The following is a 20,900-nucleotide window of genomic DNA, read 5'->3' as shown; positions in this document are numbered from 1 at the left end:
CCCATAATTAGCCAGCAGAACTCTTTTACATCAGATGTGACTCAGGTGAGAATAATGACCTATAGCTTCTGGAACAGCCTATCTCAAGCAGCACATACCTCTGTCAAACTTAGGACAAAAAAAAGAAGAAAAGGAACATGCCACTTGGGGGATCTTAGTTCCATTCCACCAAGCTCTGTGTGAAAAACCACTACCAGCACAGGCACAGAGCATCCACTTGTTCTGGTTGTCCTCCAAGGCAGAAAGCTGAGGATCTCCTTCCAAATCCTTCTTTATTGTACCTGATTCAAAGAGGGAATATGAAGTCATGTTTGCCCATATAATTGTACAGCACCTTAGAAATTATGGAACCAGTAACTTTTCTCAGTTTGTTTCTCCCAGTGTTTCCTGCTAAAAAGATTGAGCTGGCCTTAGATTCATCTATAAGAATGTTGGGGACATTGTAGCACCTATTTCCACACTAGAGTTTGGCACTCAAGTATCTTTGAGAACATGGCTTGTGTTTTGCTCCTTTCTTTGGCATTTCTTCCTTGTTGGCTTCTGTAAAATCCTTTTGTGCCTTCTGTATGGCACCTGGGTAACTAAGAAAGAACTAAAAATCTCTGCATGGCAGAGCACCTCAGTACTTCTGTGGATTTAGGTCAACCCATTTACAAAGCACTTAGCATGTGTTGATAAGAAAACCAGGAAGTCCCATTTCTTCAGCAGTGGTTACAGAGAGCTCATAGAAGAAGGTAAAGACCATTCTGCTTAAGTAGGTGAATAATCCATTGCAAACAGAGTCTCTAACATGATATTTTAAGAATGCTCTCCAGTTTCAAAGCACAATTATTATTTTTCTTTTGGCAGTGCTTTTTTCTGCTATATAGTTCTGCTGAAAGCTGCTTTTCTCTATTACACTGTTCCTGGTAATAGAAGTCTAGACTTTATTGCACAGTCTGATTGCACAGTCTCCAACCAATGGCTCATAGAGAGTGTTTGCCTGCAAGATCCTCTGACATTGCTTTGAGTTCCACAGGAAGAAAAACATAAAACTAAGACCAGTAGGGAGCACAGCATTTAATATGATATTGCCACTGGTATATTACTTAATGTTTTCATGCCCATGAGTCTATGAAGTTTGAAATCTACAGATCAGGATAGGCTGAGCTCTCAGAGATTCATTATTTTAATTAGAATTAACTAGGAAAGCTAATTTGAATACATAATTTCCTAATTAAAATGTAATCTAGTTAATCAAAAATTCAACTTGTTGGTTGGCTTATATGCTATTTTAATATGTTTATCATATTTACTTGGGGAAGAACCCATTGTCTCACCACAAAGCATGAAACTAAAAAAAGTTAAAGGCAGAAGAAAAGGAAAAATAAAAAGTACTAACAAATTGACTATATAGATTAAAATTGTACTGCATTTATACACCGAAGCATTTCATTGAATGAAGCATAGGTACTGAAAGCAAAATCTTCATCTTTCTGGCCAGAAAATGCTAACACTAAAAATTCTAGGTATGCTTAAATTTATTTCTGAGACTAACAAAAATACTGGACTTGGAAATATGAGTTATGTACAAAACAAATAGACAATAAAAGACAACACATGAAAGGAAGATATTTTAGGCTCAGGAAGGACAATGTACACTCTCCAGGAATGTCTCTAGTTTTTGCTATAATTTAGGTATTGGTACAACAGTACAGTAAAAGAGTTTGCAGATGCACATTGATGCAATAAATAACTTCTGAAGAACAATCATGAACCACAGAATTTCACCCAAATTGAACTTAAGTTCGTAACACATTTATCCACTAGCATTACTATGTCCGGGGAAAGTATGCACGTGCATGATGGTACCATTTGCTCAGTGTTTCAGATGGTGACATTTTAAGCTACACAGACACTTCTCCCTTCAATTCTGCAGCTGGATGTCCTGGAATCCTGGGCCAATACAGATTTATGTTGCTTCTGAATTATTTGAGAGAACAGGAAATGCCTTGTCGTATTGGTAATGCAAACAGCCAACAAACCCTTCCAAAAGGCTCTGGACATCCATTCAAAACAAAAGAATTCTGTTCATCTTTGGAGTTATTGCGATTAACAGCCTGCTAAATGAGACCATGATCTCAAAATGCCTGTTCCTCAGGATTATCAGGACAGTAGCTGCAAACTGGAAATGAACAACTGCTGCAGCTCGAGATACACCACAGCTCAGTCCCAGACTCTTGTGAAGCTTTAACTGGCTTTGGTAATGCATACGGTTAGGAAGGATTTGAACTGAGATATTTGAGATAGAAGAGCCTCCTGAGTCATCCAAAATCAGCTTTGTAGTAAGGCTATAATATCTTGTAATACATTACCAGTTACAATTGCAAAGAACATTACAAATGCAGTGAAGGCTTAAAATTCTTCACATAAATCTTTTTCCCTTGGAAAGTCCAGTAACTAGCTGTACTGGTTTGGGCTAGGATTGAGTTAAATTTCTTCATAGTAGGTAGTATGGGGCTGTTTTGGATTTGTGCTGAAAACAGTGTTGGTAATACAGCGATATTTTAGTTATTGCTAAGCAGTGCTTACACAGAGTCAAGGCCTTTTCTGCTTCTCACACCACCTCACCAGCAAGTAGGCTGGGGGTGCACAAGAAGTTGAGAGGGGACACAGCTGGGACAGCTGACCCCAACTGACCCAAGGGATAGTCCAGACCATACGACGTCACGCTCAGCAATAAAAGCTGGGGAAAGAAGAAGGAAGGGAGGATGTTCAGAGTGATGGCATTTGTCTTCCCAAGTAACCATTACGCGTGATGGAGCCCTGCTTTCCTGGAGATGGCTGAACACCTGCCTGCCAATGGGAAGCAGTGAATGAATTCCTTACTTTGCTTTGCTTGCATGCACAGCTTTTGCTTTATCTATTAAGCTGTCTTTATCTCAACCCACAAGCTTTTGCACTTGTACCCAGATTCTCTCCCCCATCCTGCTGGAGAGAAGTGAGCCAGTAGCTGTGTAAGGCTGAGCTGCCTACGAGGGTTAAACCATGACACCAACATGCTTTGAACTCAAACACTATGTTTCTCATAACCATAACCTCAAAACTAACTGCATTTTTAAAGACAGCCCAGTTTCAAATAAATGGGGCAGAGTTAACTATAAAATGGATAAGCCTAATCCAAAAATTGCAAAAATCAGGACTAGCATCCTCAAAATTTTAACTCTGTTTCAAGCCTCTAGCAGAACTTAGTCAGAACCACTAAGCCATACTCATCTCTGACTGAAGCTCATGCAAGGTCAAAAACATGCATAAGCATCTACATATGAATCTAACTAGCTTTTACAATAATATAGCAACCCCATCTCTCAATAACATGTATGTTGCTACCCACAAATGTAAGAATGGGAGTACTGAGTCAGAGCAAGGGTGAGCTATAGCCCAATATCTTGTCTCAAATATTACGTGCAATGGAAAGCCTACAGAAGAGTATAAAGGCATATATAGTATATTTCTCTAATACTTTGATAGTTTCCAATCATTTTTAGCTCAAGCACTTCCTGAGCTAGATGTGGTTGCCTTGTATTTATATAATCTTCAATTGATTTCTTTTCCACAGACTGGTTCCATGACCCCACGTAAATTTTTAGTGCCCTTTAAAACTTGCACTAACCAACACAAGCGCTTCAGCACAACACTAAAAGCAGCTTCAAGTTCAACCACCATGCCATTATTCACAAGACATTAGTTCTTGCCATTCCCAAACTTCAGTCAATCTAGCAAGCCCTACCCAAACCATCAAAAAATTAATCTGTTCAGTCTATATTCTCTAAACCACTGCTGTAGCCTAAACCTTAAGAATACTTAACCTGAGGAACACATGCTGGCATTGGATAAAGCCTCAATCATAAGCCTTGGGTGAATCCTTACCCTAGGCATATGGGAATTCAAGTATGAATTAGTAATGCCGCTATTTTTTCTGTTCTTATTGTACCAGCCTTTAATCTTAATAACAAACATCAGATAATCCTAGGCTTTGGTGCATCAACCCACTGTACAACAGCAGTGCAGCAACCTGCTACTCATCGCAATCCATCAGGCACACAGCTAAACTTAAATAATTTCTTCCAGTCAGTCCAGGCTTCAGCATGTCTCTGCAGGTCCTTAAGGATCCATCAGCAGTAAATATTGCTCTTAGTTACTGCTCTCCCCATAAAGAACTCCAGCACCACTCTGACCTTCCCCTAAACATCTGTGACCTCTGCCTGTGCCACAATTATCCCTAAATCAATTGCCTCTCTTGGCACTGACCATAACTTCTTGCTTTTGTCCCTAATAACCCAAACCCTACTTCAGATAGATGCTGATGACTCAAGTGTAATTCAGAAGATTGTGCTCAATGGCATAGAGCTTCATCAAATTCATTTTAAAAGCATTTTAATTCATTATCCATTCTTACTAGCTAGAATCTCTTTCAGCGCCGAGAAAGACATCAATTCCTATTCACTACAGCCGTTGAAACCTGGGAAAGATCAGATTCTCAGTAGCCTCTAATGATGCAATTAAGAAAAGCTATAAGGACAGCAGTTCTTTTGCGCTCTTCAGCCTGTCATCTCTAGCAACTGCCTAGCTCCTGAAGGGAATTGCTACCTAATTAGAAAGCAGTAATGAAGAGAGACCCAGTGGAGCATCCTGCAGAGACCCATGTGAAGTCTGGCTTAGCAAATCCAAAAGAATCTTCCTGCCTTCTCCATATGCTCCTGAGGTCCCACTCCAGCATTGCAATATATCCACCAATAATCCCTGTTGATTTTCTACAGTGCAGATGTACTGTGCTGACTGTTGTAAGCATTTACAGGGGAAAAAGAAGCCTGATCTCACTAGAAATCAAGCAAAGTAATTTTAAGTTGATCATAATATACTGCCAGATGTTTGCACACATTACTCTCAGAGGGCTTCTGCGTTAACGTTATCCACAAGAACTGAAATCATAACACTGTAATTCTTTATGGTAAGCACTGACAGGTCTCAGGATTATTTTTTTTTTAAATTATTTCTAAAAACTATTAGCCTTTTTTCTTTTTTATACTACTGATATTTCTATTCAGTATTTCAATCATTAGAGACATATAAAAACAAGTAGCATTTACTATCAGAAAGACAATATTAGACAAAAGACAAAATATTGTTGACATTTTTATCCCTGCAACTTTGTCCAAAGTTGTGTTAAAAAATAAAAGAGATCCTCTGGGAAAACCTACCTTGCAATTACCACAGACTACTAAACTTAGAAGGCAACGTTTCCTCAGGCAGCCCGCAAACATCCATTCCTCTTTCAGATACAGGGATAGTAACATTACTTAAGTTCTCATAGATTTACACAAAATTTGTACACTAGAAGTTGTCTCTCTCTCACAAACGCACTGAACAAGCTGGGTCACAGAATGAACATAAACAGATGTCAAGGAAGTATCTGATAAGTACTTGTCATATCTCCAATGAACACAGCTCTGATCTTACAGTGTGTGTGTGTAAGATTTACTTCTAATCTCCACAATCCACTAAAAAAAGACTTGGTAAACTGCCTTTGATAAAACATTTATGATCATTACTAACACTTGCCTACTATTAGGAGAAAATCATTACCTGAGGAAACATAGAACAATCTGTCCAACACAGGGATTACCAACCAAAATGAGGACTAAGTCACAGGGTTACACTGTATAATTGTTTTATCACTGTCTTTGGCAGTTTTTCTCAACAGTTATAAATATTAAAAGCATCAGCATTAATCATTTTGTCCCAGACTCCTGTGGAATCAGCTCAGTACTCTTCTGATTTTTCTTGACAACAATGATACAAATCTAGCCTTAAGTTAGAAAATTGAACATGCTCTGCATTTGGGGCTAGAATTGTACTTTCTAGTACCTGAATAACATTTGCATCTTCTTCTCATGGACCTGCAAGCACAGAATATCTTAACTGTAATACAGATATTCCTTACTATACAGCATCTTTCCATTTCCAGATAAAGAAATAACATGTCAATCTATCTGCTGTCAACTGCATTGCCATCATTCTAACATCACAGATCCTATGGCAAAGGGGAAAGCGCTCTAGAAGCAATGTTGAAAATTGGAAAATGAAACACAGCCTTCATTTTGCATAAATCACCATCTGCAGTTCTATGTATTGACCATAAGCCTGATCCAAATAAAAAGCTCCCTGGAGACTTTAGCAGACTGTCATTCAAAACTTGACACTGCCCAGTTGCTTGTTCTCTCCATAGAAATTCTGTAGCTTATAGCAGCGGTCTCCAAAGTGGGGTGTGCGCACAAGCTAAAAAATATTAGAACTTCAGTAGTGCATGTATATAATTTATAAAGAAATAAATGTATATTGGGGGAGGTGCTCAAAAATTTTTTACTGATAGGGTTGCAGGATCAAAAAAGTTTGGAGACCACTTGGGTATAGCATGAGTTAAGAAAAGAAGTATGTTTCAATGTTTCCGTCCTTTCAGCGGGGCTAAGAATGCTAAAATGTCTTTTTGTTATTGGGTTTGGGGTATAGATTCCAAGCTATCTGGGAAACAAGGGCAAGCAAGAAGAAAGGCTCTTCAAGGTGTCAAAAGCGTTCTCAAGGGTAAACCTTTAGCCCCACTGTGTTCAGTTTCTAGCTATCAACAATTTTCACTGATTTCAGCAAAACCAGATTTTTTCACCCAGATCTTTGACTAGAGAGTACTAAGATGTGTGTGGGTTTTCAGCAGGATGAAGATCTTACTGAGACTAAACACTGTAGTAGAATAGAGCCTTTAATCAACTCAGAAAGCATTTACAAATTAGAGAGCAAAATAATATGATTGAAAGTGTAGCAAGTGCTGAATTCAAATTTGTAAATATTTTATTTATAGCAACATTCTCTACTGTTTCAAGAGAAAATGAGGCCACTTTTTCTGTAAATTTTTGGATTCAAGACAAGAATTTATTTACAGAAAGTTTAGAATAAGCTGTCACCAGCTTTCCTTTATTTAAATTCATTATCTACAGCTCAACAGATGCTAAAGTAAAATCTTTCCTGACAGCTTAAACAAGAAGGTTTATCGGGTCAGTTGCTGAACTTGGCAAGACATGCATTGACCTAAACCAACATTTTTTTCATCAATCCATCCAAAAGGCCTTAGTAATATTTCAGAGTGATAAAAAGTGAGCACAGATAGGTTAGTCAGGAAATTAGTTGCTGTATCAGAGTTGCTGAAATTTTAGATTTTTTGTGTCACAGATTTCCTGGTTTCCCCTTTTACATTACCAGCATTTCTGGTTATATATATATAGTATAAATATTAATTGATACAAACACAAACAGTGGTAGTTCTGTATATTAAAAGCTGTTCCATCAAATAAGAGAATTGTTGTTGTTTTTTTTAAAAAGGTCACTTCATCTCTTCATATGCCTAAATATCTTTCAGGACAATAAGGCGTCATATAGAAATTTATACAGCACGTACACTGAAACATCTAGACCTTTACTGCTAAGACTTACTCCTGTTTACAAAGGCACTCTGCATCACAATGGCAGAGCAGATAAACCCAAAAGACATGCTACAGTTTAAACAGAAGTTACATGCTTAATGAAAAAAATTAATACAAGCTATACAAAGTTACATGCTTAATGAAAAAAATTAATACAAGCTATACATTCTGTGTTTTGAAAGTTCTGCATTACAATCAGGCTATTGTGACAGTTTCTTCCATAGTTTAGTAACATAAGTCACTAAGCCACCGTTAGGACATCTTCAAGCTGCTACACTTTATGTGATATAAAGCAATATATAAAGTGATAAAATAGCCTTAGTGAAGGGAGTAAACATTCCTGTGCTCTGATTCTTAGCTAACGTTGAATTAACATTGGCATACGCTAGACATCAGTTGCATTGCAATTAAGTGATAATTGCAGAGTGAGAGATAAATCATGTCTCCGGGCCTTTAGGTCCAACATGAGATTGCACATAGAACACGAGCGTATCTCCTAGGTTGCATTTCAGAGGTGTTTCAGTAAAACTTATTATTCAAATAGTTTGTAACTAAATAGTCTCATCTCAACTTGATACAGGGAAAACAATTTTCTAATCTGATTTATCCATCATGGTTTCATTTAATAAAGCCTAAAGTAACAATGTACTAAAGAAAGAGACAGATACTGTTCTAGATAGTCTGATACAAATTACTCATTTGAGAAGAATGATTCTTTTACAAGTTATTATGTATGATATAGGGCAGAATTAACAATTTTACTACATAAAAAGTACATATTTTTAGACTCTCCATAAAAAGATGTATCTTAATTTAATGGAACAGCTAGAAAAGTTTCACACTGTAAGAATGCCTATTGGGGGACAAAACCTGAAATACTGGACAAAATCTTCTGGTTGACAGCCCACTCAGTTTCACATACACCGGAAAGTAAGAAAATACTTATTTTCCTCTAACAGTGCTAAAAAATAAAAGTGTCCCTTACAGCTTAGATATCACCAGAAAATTTTTTTATAAACTGCTTGAAGCAGTAAATACAAGGGGCTGCATGGCTATGGCCCAAACAACAACAAAAAACGTTACGAAGCAAAGGGATGCAGTGAGGAGAAGGTAGGAATTAGAGATACTGGCTGCCTGCAACAGCAGAAAAGTTATCAAAATGGGAATCAAGGTGTGAAATACAAAACAGAAGTACAAAAATATGAAATAAGAAGCTACTTACAAAGTAGCAAAGGGCTGGGTAACTGGATATGAAATAAGAACAAAGGGGCATTTGAAGATTGATGTCAAGAGAGAAATAAGTGATACAACTGAATCCTTTATTTATGGAAGGAAAAAGAAGAAAAGGGCATGAGCACATCCATCAGATACCTTTTTCATCTGAACCCTGCCAGTGCCACGTGTGCAGGCTTACATACTTTAGGATGAGAAAGCTGCCCAAAACACAGAAATAGAACTTGCAGGTCAAAATAGCAACAGTGAAAGGAAGTAAATGTTTACTATTTATTTATTTGGCTTTGCAGGAAGAAATATACATCTTCACAGAAATACACAAATTCACACTAAATACCTAGCAAATAGTGAATCATTTTTAAATATCTCAAGAGATGCTACTTAGGCAGAAATATTTAAGAAATGAATAGGAAGAATGATTTTTGTCCTCAGATTCATTCTAACATAAAGCAAACATTCAAGGCACGGGGAATTGTGCTTCCCCTCCGTAAATGAAACTGATGGGCTATAAGCATCGTTAACCCTTTTGCCCTGAAAACTTCAGCTAGCTTAGTTCCTCTACCTGATGAAAACGAGGGCGTGTACTCCCAAAATTATCCCCTCCGATTCAGAGCTTCGAGGGTTTTTTAAGCCCAAATAACCCTTTCAGCGAACGCTTACTCCTCTCCACTCCTGACCGTAAGTCAAACGCTTCATTCCGTGCGCCCTGGCCCCACACGCTGCCCCTCGCGTGCAGAAACAGCTGCGGCACAAAGCCAGGCACCCACCCGCCTACCCTGGGTTCCTCGTCCCTGCGGCTCTCCTCGAGGTCCGAGGCACCCCGTCTGCCAGACCGGCCACGGTACAAGACACCCGCAACATCGTTTTGGCCGGATGACGCTCCCGGACAGGTGCGTGAGAAATACCGTCGGGGGAAGAAAGCACAACTTGCGCGCGGAGCTGGGCCTCCAGTTCAACCAACCAAACAAAATAAAACAACAACAAACCAAACCCCGCCTCGTCTGTGGAATGGAACCGCTTTTAATGAAGCGCCCACGCGAGCGAGGCAACTTTCTCGGCCCAAGTTACGCGCACACACAGGCCCGCGGGCGAGCACCCACGTCCAGCCCGTGCCCGCAGCCACAAGGCCGCCACGCCGACGGGCGGCCGGCCGAAGGCTGCACCCTGCCGCCGCGGGCCTTAACGGCCGCCCGGGCCCGGGAAGGGCGGGCTGGCGGCCGGCAAGCCCCGGGGGAAGTTTCCAGAAGGGCCGCGGGGGCGGCCGCAGCAGAAGCAGCAGCAGCCCCGGCCGGGCACCGCCGTGTGCCCGCCTCGCACCCCGCGTCCGGCGGGGGGCGGACAACCCTTCTCCCGCGCCCTCCCGCCTTCCCTCCCGGGGCTCTTACTCTCTGGCGGAGGCGCCCAGCAGCCCGGAGCTGTTACGGCTGCCCAGCTCCTTCTTCTTGCTCCCCTTGGAGGCCATGGCCGCGGGTCCCGCCGCGTCCACCGCGTTGCCGGGCGACCCGGCCCGCCGGAGGTAGCGGCTCCAGCGCCGCCCCGCGGCCCAGCAGCCCTGCGGCCAGCGCCCCCCCGGCATGATCCCCGTCTTCCCGGCACCCGCCCCGGGCCCCGGCCCCGGCCGGAGGGACCGGCAGGCGCCCCCCGCCGCCGGCGGGCAGCGGCTGAGGGCTGGCGGCTGAGGGCTGGCGTCCCGCGCCCCGTCCCGCCCGCGCCCGAGGGCACCGGACCGGGGGTCTGCGGGGGGGGGGAAGGGAAGGACACGCTCCTCGCCGCCGTCGTCAGGCTGAAGGAACCAGAAATCCGGTATAAGGCGCCTTCGCGGATAAAAGGCTCGGCTGTGAGGGTGCTGAAATACTGCGCTCGGAGCCTACGCGGGAGGGAGCCCCGAGGATCTTTCCGAAGACAGTAACTTGAAAAAAAAAAGCTAAAGGCATTTAAAAATGCGGTTTAGTTATAAATATTCTAACCGCGTGACCACGTTTCTGTTGAACGAGGAAAGAGCAAGAGTAAAAAGTACTGATTTGAAACGGTAGCAATTTTTTGCCCCTTTTTATACCAGTATGTCTGAACCACGTGAGGAGGAAGCAAAAAAAAAAAAAAAAGTTAGTCCTGGAGCCTGGAGAGATTTTAGAGCTGGAATGTGCAAGTATTTATTTTCTTTTTCTGTTTCAAAATGATGCACCTAATTAATTCCTGAGATGAAGCCTATGATTACCAAAGTGAATGGAGTTCCACCAAGGTCCGGTAAAACTAACATTAATCAGCTCCTTTTGAGTTCAGTGGATAGTTGACTTCAACTAAACTAAGCAGACTTTTTCAGAGGCATTCCAGAGATTACATTATTGCCAACAACTCCTAACTTTTAACCTATTTGCTGTTTCCCACTCTGTAGTGCATGATGAAAAATCTGTGATAAAACAGAATACACTTCTTAGCTTGAATAAGCAAAGTCTTTTTTAAATACAAAAATCAATGAAAATTTATTTGTCAAATTGCAGAAGGCATCAGTGAATCAAAAGATACAAAGAAAATATGCAGATGTTGCTACATCTAGAGGCTTATTTTAGACAAACGTCAGATCTTGATCTATATCAAGATGACAGAAGGCCAGATACATACTTCTAAATTTCAAAGTGGAAAATTCTTCCACATCTTTGCATTTCCTTCAGCATTATGTCCAACAGCATCCATTTTAAATAAGGTACCTTGGGACACTTCTGGCTTGAGAACCAAGTAAACATTCCAGGTTTATTTCTTTCTTTCTTTTCAAACTGGGCAGCTGGTCTCTCTTCAGACAATTATGCTATCAAATATTGATCAGAGCATGCAGATGAACAATAGCAGAGGCAGAGGTGAATTCAAGCAGCTGGCTACTGCTTCAGTGCCAGTGCAGGGCTGTTAACCTCCACACCTTGCTGGATGCTGATGCAATGTTGCAGACTGAGGCTGGAACTTACAGGACTGAGTTTGTGACCCAGAACACAGATAAAACCACCTCTGATAATCTGCAATGTCCATCTATTTCTCTGAGTCCCTCTTCCTTTCCTACATTCACTGGGCTAAGAGACTACTATGGAAAAGTATCTATGAAACATAGGTGTAAGAGGCACTTGTGAAAGTTTTCCTAGTAGGAAAACTTCCTTCCTGATCCCATGGCAGATGACCAGTGAGATTTGCAGCATCCCAGCAAATATAATTCTTGTAATACAATTACGTGAAAGACAACAGAAAAGTAACTGAAATTCGAGTGCACCTCTCTGTAAACACTTTTGGGTGGTGAAGGAGGGAAGATAGAAACCAGAAAAGAATGCACATAAGCTACAGGCCCCTTCATTCTTTGCTCTGTTAAATAATAGCTGCTACATATGAAGTTCAAAATGCACCTTTTTGACATAAAATTCTACAATAAGTTTGTTTGCAAAGAGTGATGGCATTAAAAGCACATATCTAGGTGCTTTGTGAAGAAAAAAAAAAAGGGTCTTGAGTTTTGCATCCATCAAGTTACATCTTTTTATTTATCCAAGAACTTAATTTAGAATTCCATAACCTAACAGCAATGACAATGGCAGCTTGTTTGGAAAGAGAAGTTAATCTGAATTTTTAAAAAGCTAGTTTTGTAACTGGCAAAGAATCTGTAAGGTCAAATCAGCTATTTCACTGACCCAGTGTCTCAAGCCATGAAGTATCTCTCACAGACACTCCCTGAAGGAAAAAGTTGCTAGGGTAGAGGCAGCCTTACAGTTGGAAAATGTGAAAACAAGACAATAAAACAAGAACAGTGAATGTTAGGAACCCATTTAGATATAGCTAAACAAATACTAGGATAACAGGTACCAGTTAGCAATGGATGGGTGGCATTCTGGTCAACATTCTTCTAAGACAGTGTTCAAAACACTGGCTTTTTTTTTTTTTTTTCTTCTCTTAAACCATCACATCATCAACTGCTATAGCACACACAAGTCACAGGAAAACAGCCTTTTAGTCCTAAATAGTTTGTGCTTTTTGGTAGCTACAAACACTAGCTGGAGAAAGCAGGAAAAGAGTAACTATGAACAGGAAAACTACCAAAGCCCATCTCAGGGGTCCTAGAGCTCAGACTTAACTCTCCTTTGATTTTACAGAAGGCACAAGGATTCCAGAAGAAGACAGGAGAAAGTTTTTGCCTTAACAGAAGGCCTGGAAGGGGGGGGGGGGGGGGGCAAATCTTAATGGGTAGAAATACCTGATGGGGACACTAAAGACACTGAGATTCTTCTCAGAGGTGCCCAGTGACAAGATTAGAGGCAATGTGAACATTTAAATACAGGAAATTCCTGTTAAAGATTTTTTTTTTTTTTTTTTAATTACAGTGAGGGTGGTCAAACATTGAAACAGGTTTTCCAACGAGACTGTGGAGTCTTAATCAAACTGGACATGCCCATGAGCAACCTGCTCAAGCTCTGAGCTGGGGTGTAGGGCTACATGATCTCCCAAGGCCGCTTCCAACCTTACCTGTTCTGTGATTCTGGGAAGTTTTCCATTAAAAAAGGGTGAAAATTAGACACAGAAGCTTCTGTAAGAACAGATGCTGTATTTTCAAGCACGAGGTTGTGACAAAGATAGGAGATGAAAGGGAGATGAAATGGATTTTTTATTTTCTTTTGCTTGGGTTTTGGAGGGTGGGGGTTTTTTTTTCCATTTCTTTTATCAAAGGACAGGAAAATTCAGGTTCTGAAATGAATTCATTTAGCAGATCAGAAAGAAAGGGTGCTTTTACTTCCACTACTCTCTTCTGCTTATTTACTAAGTGAAAGAGTAGGTGGGAGTGAGATAAGGAAGATATAGGTCAGTGGGAAATTGTGAATGGGGGAGGACAGCGGTGGGTTGGCATTTCAGGAACAGCAGGCAGTGAATGATCAGAAAAAGAGTGAAAGGGCATCAAAAAAAGGGAGGTTGTCTGTGGAGATTGGCAACGCCTGAGAAAAAGGAAACCCTGCAGTATGTGATAGAGCTTGGGAGGAACAGCCTGTGCACAGAGTTAGGAACAGTCGGCTGCTGAGGTGACATAGGACAGGGAACTGAACTTGAGCAAAACTGTCCCCAAATCGACAGACTGAAACTGTTCACAAGCATCTGTATTCTGTTAGGTCTTAAAGTCAGCCTGAGGTTAGTGAGCAAAGTGGGGAAATGGATTATATGAGTACCTTGGGTAAACTGACGAGAGTAAGACAAGGTAGGGGAAGAAAATTGCAACCAGCTGCATAACAGAAAATAGTCTTCTCCTAAGCACAGGACCTTCTGCCCACTGCCATTTCAAAAATATCTTATGGTACTGTGTCTCATCTGATCTTGCCAGGGATGTGCTTTTTCTAGCACGCCAGCCTCCCCTGAATTTGACACAGTGCTAGAAAGGGTTCTGAACTCCAGCTGTGTTACTATTTCCACTTATCTTTTTGTTAAGTTCTCTATTTTCTAGAGCACCTTTTGATCACATTGTCATGATACAGTCTCATTTTGGGGGAAGATAGCCCCAAAATATTCAATAAAATACCCAGCAACTGTCCAAGCCCAATTTAAACATAGCTGTACCATTGAGTTCCATGGGACCACTCAGGGCACATACTTAACTTTAAGCCAAAGTGTTTCTGTGAACTGGGGACCACCGCAACTTTGATCTCTCTCCACTTAAATATTGGGCAAACAAAGAGTAAGCAGCCAGAGCAGGCAGCAGAGGAAAATTAAAGTAGCTCAGAGAACCTGGCAGCACCATTGCCTTTCTTTTGTAAACTTACATTTGATGATTCATAACAGGAGCATCTTTCTATGTCAAAATGAAAGACTTCCTGGTTTTGACACTGTGTGAAAAACCTTACCTAAAGTTTGGAGTTGAGGGCAACTGTGGCAATCTAGCTATTGGAATTGTTAAGAAATGGGGATACTGACAGAGGAAGTGTATCTTTGAATTATAAATCTTTGACTAAAAGATATGATGAATTTTGATTGTAGCCTGAGGGATGTCTGTTTTTAAAATGAGAATACCCAATCTTAATGCAGTGTTAACTACTGAACTGTAGAGCCTATTAAACCTCTTAGTACACCATTTTACTTTAGTATTTTGTTATTTACAACTAAGGATGTAACTTCTTTGCAGGGGATTTAAAAAGTTAAGTCGTCTTGTTCTAAGTTAAGGCATGCTGCAGATCATAACAAATCCTTTTTAATAGTGATTAACTTCAGTGCAGTTTTAAGTGGGATTGCAGTTGTGTATAAAGGCTAAAAGCAAAAAGTTATACTACTTTAAAAATGCAAAATATAAGATTGCTAGATAAATATTTTGTAACATAAATGTGATTAACATTCTTCAAGAAAAATCAGGAACAAGACCATAAATAAATATACCTGTAAGATGTCTTCAAAATTGTTTTTCCAACCTACCAAGTAAAAATAAATCATCTTCTCTAAAAAAAAGTGCAACACAGTTTACACTCTTTAACTTCTGAAACACACAAAAATGACAGAAGTCATTATGAAACTTGTGCCATCATACATATGACACAAGTGCCATCATAACCATTTAAGCTGTAGTAAGTCTCATCTAATTGTGCTTAAAACAATAATCCAATGAAAACAAATGGCATCCTGATGGACAATCTCACTGAAAGCCCTTGCTCCTTAAAATACTAAATATTGGAAGGCAATGTTCTGGGGTACCTTGATGCAAAGCACAGTTGAAAACAGCAGTTCTTTAAGTTTCAAGCAAAGTAGTTTGCCTGTCTGATGGGTCAACCCTGGCTGGACACCAGGTGCCCACCAAAGCCAATCTCTCACTCCCCTCCTCAGCTGGACAGGGGAAAGAAAATAAAACGAAAGGCTCATGGGTCCAGAAAAGGACAGGGAGAGATCACTCACCAATTACCATCACAGGCAAAACAGACTCAACTTGGGGAAATTAGTTTTATTTATTACCCAGCAAATCAGAGTAGGATAATGAGAAATAAACCTGTATCTTAAAAACACCTTCCCCCCACCCCTCCCTCCTTCCCGGCTCAACCCCACTCCTGGTTCTCTCTACTTCTTCCCTCCGGCAGCGCAGGGGAACAGGGGATTGGGGTTGGGGTCAGCTCGCCACACCTGGTCTCTGCCGCTCCTTCCTCCTCAGGGGGAGGACTCCTCACTCATCCCCTGCTCCACCGTGGGGTCCCTCCCATGGGAGACAGTCCTCTGCCAACTTCTCCATTGTGGATCCTTCCCACGGGCTGCGGTTCTTCACCAACTGCTCCAGCATGGGTCCCTTCCATGGGCTGCAGTCCTTCAGGAGCACACTGCTCCAGCGTGGGTCCCCCACAGGGTCACAAGTCCTGCCAGAAAACCTGCTCCAGCGTGGGCTCCTCTCTCCACAGATCCGCAGGTCCTGCCAGGAGCCTGCTCCAGCACGGGCTTCCCACGGGGTCACAGCCTCCTTTGGGAACCCACCTGCTCTGGCATGGGGTCCTCCCCGGGCTGCAGGTGGAGATCTGCTCCACCGTGGACCTCCCTGGGCTGCAGGGGGACAGCCTGCCTCACCAGGGTCTTCCCCACGGGCTGCAGGGGAATCTCTGCTCCAGCACCTGGAGCACCTCCTCCCCTCCTTCACCAACCTGGGTGTCTGCAGAGTTGTTTCTCTCACATCTTCTCACGCTGCTCTCTGGCTGCAGTTTCTGTGCCCCAGCAACTTTTTTTTCCCTTCTTAAATCTGTTCTCCCAGAGGCACTACCACCATCACTGATGGGCTCAGCTTTGGCCAGTGGTGGGTCTGTCTTGGAGCCGGCTGCCATTGGCTCTGTCGGACACAGGGGAAGCTTCCAGCAGCTTCTTACAGAAGCCACCCCTGTAGCCCCCAACTACCAAAACCTTGCCAAGTAAATCCAACACAGCATGTGCATGTATCCATAGAAGCATTAGCACTTCAACTAGCCAGATGCTGTCCAGGCAAAGGAGACTAGAAGTAATCTTTGTGCAAAATACAAATATTTCAATGCTGTACTGTACTGAATAAACACTGACTGAGTATAAAATCATGTTTGAGGCATAATAATTTAAAGTTAAAACTGAACGTATCTCGGTGAGACGGGTGTTTTGCTACATCAATGCTAGGATAGCACTGTTAATTAAAATTAACTCATTATAACCAAAGATGCTTAGACATAATATGAACAATGGAAATCGATAATGCAGCCCAAATACTATACTACTTCAATACCACAGTCTACAGGAAACTTTTGAAATACAAAAGTCAAAAAACGTACCCATCTGAATGCGAGAGGCTGAAAGTCCATCATTCTGGCTGGATACTACATACTGCTTTGATGCATACCAGTAAAGGGCAGAGGTGTTTAGAAATGGAATTAGCAGAATGCCCTTGCTGTCTTTAACCTTTAGGGAGCCATGAGCTTTCCAGTAGGACCAATAATTATTAGCATAACTTAAGCTTTCAGAGGGGTCATGGTAATAAACAGGTTAAAAGTTCCTAAGCTCTAAATAAAATGATGAGGCAAAACAGAAGCCTGTATGTTTTATCAAAAGGCTGAACACTTTGTTTCATTTCCTAGAAGGTGTAAAAGACAGATAAAATCCCTTGATGTTAAAATGCCACATGACATGTAGCAGCTACCTTTTACGCCCAGTAACAAGTTAAGGGCAGTAAGAAATCCTGCATATTTTATTTTCATTCAGAGTTATAAGGCCAGGAATCCTGTGTATTTTAATTTCATTTAGAGTTCCGGCCACATGATGGTTTACGCAGTGATAAAAAGATGCAAGATCAGTATACTTATCTCTTATTATCTTTGCAAAAGGATGAAGGAACCAATACTGAGATGCTGGCCTGCTACTTGTACACTTCCCAAGCCAAAGCTATCCAAAACACCATCTCTGCCTAAAAAAGGGAGTTTTTCTTAAGGTACTTGGGGCAGGAAGGATTTTGTATGTACACAGACTGAAATAATAAAATAACCATCTAGTATAATTTATTCATAAGAGTATGTAAGCCACATAGGATGTCTAAGCTAGACATTTTCCCTGAATGAACACTATTTCAGGTGGTGATAAAAACATCCATAATCATGGGTTTAAAAATGCAACAAGTACTTTTTTTTTTTTCCCCCTGTTTAGACACAAATTGAAACAGAGAAGTGAGCTTATAAGCAGAGCTTTATGATGGTCATGTACAATACAGGCACAATTTCTTTCAAATAATCTTTACTGCATAGTCAGATCTGAATCTAGTATATTCCTTATTTTCAATATTATACTGTTGCAGGACAAAGAACTCTGAAGTGACCTTTTGCATACTGCCAAGTGAATGATGTATTTCAATTCAGAATCGTTATTTATCTCACTGGCATTTTGTTAATATATTTTTTTTCCTAAAAGTATACTGCTAGTCCCATTTCTTAAATTCTTTAGCAATTCCTTATATGAAGGAAGGAGGCATATACACACAAAGAACTGTGTTTCTGTACCAAACAAGGTATTCTGTAAAGGGAGAAAGAGGTAGCCAGTTCTCTGTTTTGGAACCAAGGTCACTAGTGAAAGACTAGAAAGATAAGGGAGCAACAGTTTAAGAGCAAAATGTTTCACCATTGAATACCATAGTTTTACTGCACATATTTCTTTTATAACTATTTCCTCATATCACCATCTATCAAATGGTTACTCAGGAAAGGAGTCTGTAAGAATGACTCAAACTATTCCTCATCAATTAATCACTACAGATTAACAAGGATTTGTTCAATTTAAGGAGACTGAATGCTACTACAACGTAATAGGTCTGACACAAAGTTTAAACAAACAAAACTCTGGAGCTTGGAATAGCTTATATTTTTCTACTACTGTAGTTAAGATACACCTAGAAAATCCCATACTGAAAGATCACTAATTGCTGTGACTCCTTTCTAGTTTTCTGAGCAATTGTAATGCCTCATTAAGCTTTTAAAATTAATAGAGGCTGACTTTGCATTAGCTGCACAGACATACTACACAACTACAATCCAGGAAGACTATATGCCATCTCCAACCTTTACAAAATCAGTTGATGGAAACATGCCAGGAAAGACATTTTACCGAGGCACTGATTCAGATTTTTACACAAGTTTTTCTTCTCAAAACTGTCCCTTAAATATAGGGACCAAGAAGTCAGGTACTTGCTCATTTTAGACTGACATATTTCAGACTGCAAGAGATAATGAAGTAAAATAGTATGGAGCCTCTGCTCATCTGATTGAGACGACTTACCACTTTACTATATATCCTGTACATGTAAAACAAATTACATTTGACACTTTTTGCTCACTTATTAGTCTGAAGTTAAATTGGGTTTGTCTAAACTTCCACATATCTTCCCAAATCAAAGTTCTTAGGTTAATTAGGACAGGACTTCATGACTAGTTTAATTGACCTAAACACTTCTCCACAAACTACAGTCTCATTCTCTACCAGGGAGATGCTCCCATTCCCTTCCTCAGACTAAAATTCCAGTCTTTTTTTATAGTTTTCACCTTCTAGCTGGATCAGATTTCCTGATGCACCCCACCAGTCTCAAACATAGTAATGCTCCCTCCAAGGAACAGGAGTGAAAATGCAGTTTGTAGCATGAAAGAAGACTAGCCATGTATTAAAGCTCAAATTTTTTTCCCTAGGAAGGTTGAAGGAAAAAAAAATACTCCATCATACAGATAGAAGTCAAATTGGTTTTTATACTAGACTTAGGAAAATACAATCTGCACAGTCACTTTAAACCCTTAGGTTTTTATTTTTGTAGCTGGGAATTCCTGAACCTCACCCTGGCTCAGCTTCTCCGGTCAGTGACCACTTGTACCAAAACTAGCATACTGCACCACAGTTTGAGTCATGACCATTCTACATTTGTGTAGACCTTTAGAAGAACACAAGCTACATACAGAACAAGGAAAGTGCTTAAACATAGCAGCAATAGCTCTTGAAGCAGAAATTTAGTCATTCTTGAAACAAATCTGCATAGGATTACATTGTCACTGGCAGGACTCAGATGAGATTCATGCATTCAGGTAGAGTCCCAAAGCTTCAGAGTTTGGTTTATATTCTGCTCTTGAATCTGAACACTAAAAACAAGAAAAAGCACAAGCATTGTTTTGAAAAAAAAGTCTACTTCACTTCCCCTGGCAGTTTCCCCAGTAAAGTAGGTATTTAAGGAACTAGCATGTGAATGTGGACCAACCTTCTATGCCATAATAGACAGACTCAAGAACTGGCCTTTTTTTTTATTTTGCCCATTAGGGACAAACTTCATGTTATATTGCATAGGCTCAGTAAACTTACAGTTGAAGCCAAGTGCACATGACATTGCATCTTGTTTGACTGGTCATCAAGATTTATCATGTTTTGATCTAGTCAAGAAGCATCAAATAAAGTGGCTATGCACATGTTCCACTGGCTAGTTACTGGATTTGTGCAGCTATAACATTTAGAAGACAGTACACTGGAGATTAAACAGCTTATTGAAAGTGAGTTAACAGTCTAAATGGAGTTGTTCAAGTGACTGAATAGGAAGATTATGGTAGTTCCAGGTTAACTACAAAGGTTAACAACTCAAACAAGCCAGCATGCAAGGAACATGGACGGGGTGCAACTTCCTTTCTGAAGGGCTACAGACTTTCAAAAAACAACTTATAGCAATCAAGCTTTGAGTGTCCAATAAATCTGCACAAGCCTAATGGACACATTCTTTACACAGTGTTGCATGGTAGGAGGATAAGAGACCATAGACATAAGTTGAATTTAGAAATGTTCAGACTACATAAACCCTCAGGGGACAGTCAGGCATTGAAACAACTTTCCCAGGGCCATACAGTCCCCATTGTTGAAGGTTTAAGACCAGACCACACGAAAGCCTAAGCACCCCAGTATGACCTTACTTGGAGAAGGATGTTGGCTTAGAAGACTTCCTAAGAACCCTTTCATCTGAATTATCTTATGATCCTAAGCTAGTTAAATCCAGTTTTAGCTTATGCTAAGCCTTACTGTAGTAATTTAAAATAAGCCTTTAACATAGCAGCTACTAGGAGATAAAGTTGTTTTCAAATGTCAGTGAAAGCATTTGTGTATAGACTGGGACACGATGTGAAGATTCATGTTCTCAAAAGCATACACCAACAACATACA

At 40.7% G+C, this 20,900-nt stretch overlaps 1 protein-coding gene across 1 annotated transcript in view; it reads right to left on the bottom strand.

Annotated features, from left to right (window-relative positions):
- The window catches only part of ADGB (androglobin), a 123,184-nt gene extending 112,864 nt beyond the window's left edge, over nt 1–10,320 (bottom strand). The window contains exon 1 of the mRNA XM_069786950.1: nt 10,130–10,320. Within this exon, the coding sequence (XP_069643051.1) occupies nt 10,130–10,320 (191 nt within the window). The remainder of the gene's footprint in view (nt 1–10,129) is intronic.
- Between the last annotated feature and the right edge of the window lie 10,580 nt (nt 10,321–20,900).

The sequence above is a fragment of the Haliaeetus albicilla genome, chromosome 7, assembly GCF_947461875.1.
Source record: "Haliaeetus albicilla chromosome 7, bHalAlb1.1, whole genome shotgun sequence".
Lineage (NCBI taxonomy): Eukaryota > Metazoa > Chordata > Aves > Accipitriformes > Accipitridae > Haliaeetus > Haliaeetus albicilla.
Note: the sequence above shows the minus strand (reverse complement) of the source record. Positions and strands in the feature narration are given on the sequence as shown.